This window comes from Mus pahari, chromosome 3 (assembly GCF_900095145.1).
Source record: "Mus pahari chromosome 3, PAHARI_EIJ_v1.1, whole genome shotgun sequence".
NCBI classification, from domain to species: Eukaryota; Metazoa; Chordata; class Mammalia; order Rodentia; family Muridae; genus Mus; species Mus pahari.
In genome coordinates, this window is record NC_034592.1 from 71,184,275 (window position 1) to 71,186,642 (window position 2,368).

At 36.1% G+C, this 2,368-nt stretch overlaps 1 protein-coding gene across 1 annotated transcript; it reads left to right on the plus strand.

Moving 5' to 3' along the window:
- Positions 1–1,186: 1,186 nt before the first annotated feature.
- On the plus strand, positions 1,187–2,122 carry LOC110319164 (olfactory receptor 5M10-like). Its single transcript, XM_021194603.1, has one exon. It carries the CDS (start codon positions 1,187–1,189, stop codon positions 2,120–2,122), a length of 936 nt encoding a protein of 311 aa, XP_021050262.1.
- Positions 2,123–2,368: the final 246 nt, after the last annotated feature.

Below are 2,368 nucleotides of genomic sequence, written 5' to 3' on the forward strand. Positions count from 1 at the left end.
AAAGATGTACCTTGAATGTTTGCAGTTTTATGACTGTAGAAAATATATTTCCTGAATTTTCCTTGATCGTTCTTTTCATATATTGATATTTTTGTGTCTCCAAAGAATCCATGTCATATACATGTTCTTCAAATATATAGTTGTGGGACAAACACGTTGTTGTCTAAGTGTGGAATGCCTGAAGAGTAAGCTATGTGGTTTTACATATTCACCACCACTGTGCACACAATGACAGAGAGATCATTGTTCAAATGCCTATGCAGACTTCATCTCGTATTTTCATGATGGATTTAGTAAAATAAAAATAAAACCCAAAAATCTACACTTGTTTTGAGGTAATTGCATTGTTTATTCACTGTTTAAATGCTACCTTTATAAGAAGAGGTTTTCTAACATCTAAAAATGGTTTATTGCATTTGTTTAATTTTGTCTGTGATTAATATCTACAGTGTAATATGCATTTCAGGAATGGGCAGAGTTTGTTTACTGTTATAAGCTCCTATAACGGGACAGAACGAAGAATATCACTTATGTGTGTATATGAATGAATATGTGAACTGTCAATTAGACAGGTTAATATTTGAATATGAATCTTTACATGTTAAAAGAAAATTTTAAAAATTAAGTTTGCTTTATTACTCTAAAGTTAAATGAGGCATGTATAATTTTCAGGTTAAAATAAGAAGTTAATGTTTATTTTTATTTTGTATCTGAAATTAGATATCACTGCTAAAGGAACTGGAAAACCAAACATGCATTACTAGTCAGTGTTTATGATAGAAATAACCAGTTGAGAATCTTATGGCATCTTTTGGGTTTACTTCTTTTTTTTATAGAATGCTTGGAAATTACAACAAAAGTTGAGCCTTTCAAAAATAGATATGCATGTAAAAATACAAGTTGATACATATATGAAAGAAAAAAGTATGTAAGAGGTGAATCAGTATGTACATATGTGTATATGTGTGTGGATGCATGCATGTGTACATTATGCATACAGAGAAAGTGAAAGACCTGACACAAAATATAAGGTGAAAAATTAACTCAGAAAGGTGATCTGCACACTGAGAAGAGGTACTTTTCCATAGATGAATAGAAAGATGTGAAAAAGTGAGTATAATTAATGGACAGAAGAGAAGGCGTTGCTCACATTTATCATTAATTCCATTTTACAGAGTATAAGAAAATGACTTTCTTAAACCATACTGCAACGATGGACTTCATTCTTGTGGGACTCACAGACAGCCCAGTGCTGGGAAGAATCCTCTTTGTGGTGTTTCTGGTCATTTTTGTCATCACACTGGCGGGAAACTTGTTCATGATTGTGCTGATCAGAACCAATTCCCACCTGCAAACACCTATGTACTTCTTCCTTGGACACCTCTCCTTTGTAGACATTTGCTACTCTTCCAATGTTACTCCAAACATGCTGCATGGTTTCATCTCAGACCAGAAGACCATTTCCTATGCTGGATGCTTCACACAGTGTCTCCTCTTCATTGCTCTGGTGATCACTGAGTTTTATCTCCTTGCTTCAATGGCCCTCGACCGCTATGTGGCTATTTGCAGCCCTTTGCATTACAGTACCAGGATGTCCAAGAATGTTTGTGTCTCTCTAGTCGCATTCCCATATGCATTTGGTTTCCTGAATGGGCTGTCTCAGACTCTGCTCACTTTCCACCTGTCTTTCTGTGGCTCCCATGAAATCAATCACTTTTACTGTGCAGATCCTCCTCTAATCATGCTGGCCTGCTCTGACACTCATGTCAAAAAGATGGCCATGTTTGTGGTAGCCGGCTTTACTCTCTCAAGTTCCCTTGCTATCATTCTTCTATCTTACCTTTTAATTTTTATAGCTATATTGAGGATCCGTTCAGCTAAGGGAAGGCAAAAGGCCTTTTCTACATGTGGTTCCCACATGACAACAGTCACCATATTTTATGGAACACTTTTCTGCATGTACTTAAGACCTCCATCAAAGAAGTCTGTAGAAGAGTCAAAAGTAATTGCAGTTTTTTACACTTTTTTGAGTCCAATGTTGAACCCCTTGATCTATAGCTTAAGGAACAAAGATGTTATCAATGCCATGAAACAGGTCATTAAAGTAAAGCTACTTCACTAAACTTCAGTTTATGCATGTGTTGAGATAAAAACACTCTGTCTTCTTTAAGTTAGTCATTTTAAAATTTTTTTTATTATTATTTTCTTTACTTACATTTCAAACGCTATCCCAAAAGTTCCCTATACCCTACCCCCAGCCCCTGCTCCCCTACCCACCCACTCCCACTACTTGGCCCTGGCCTTCCCCTGTGCTGAGTCAAAGTTAGTCATTTTAAGGGACACATTTGCCTTTCTGTTGTGTCAATTT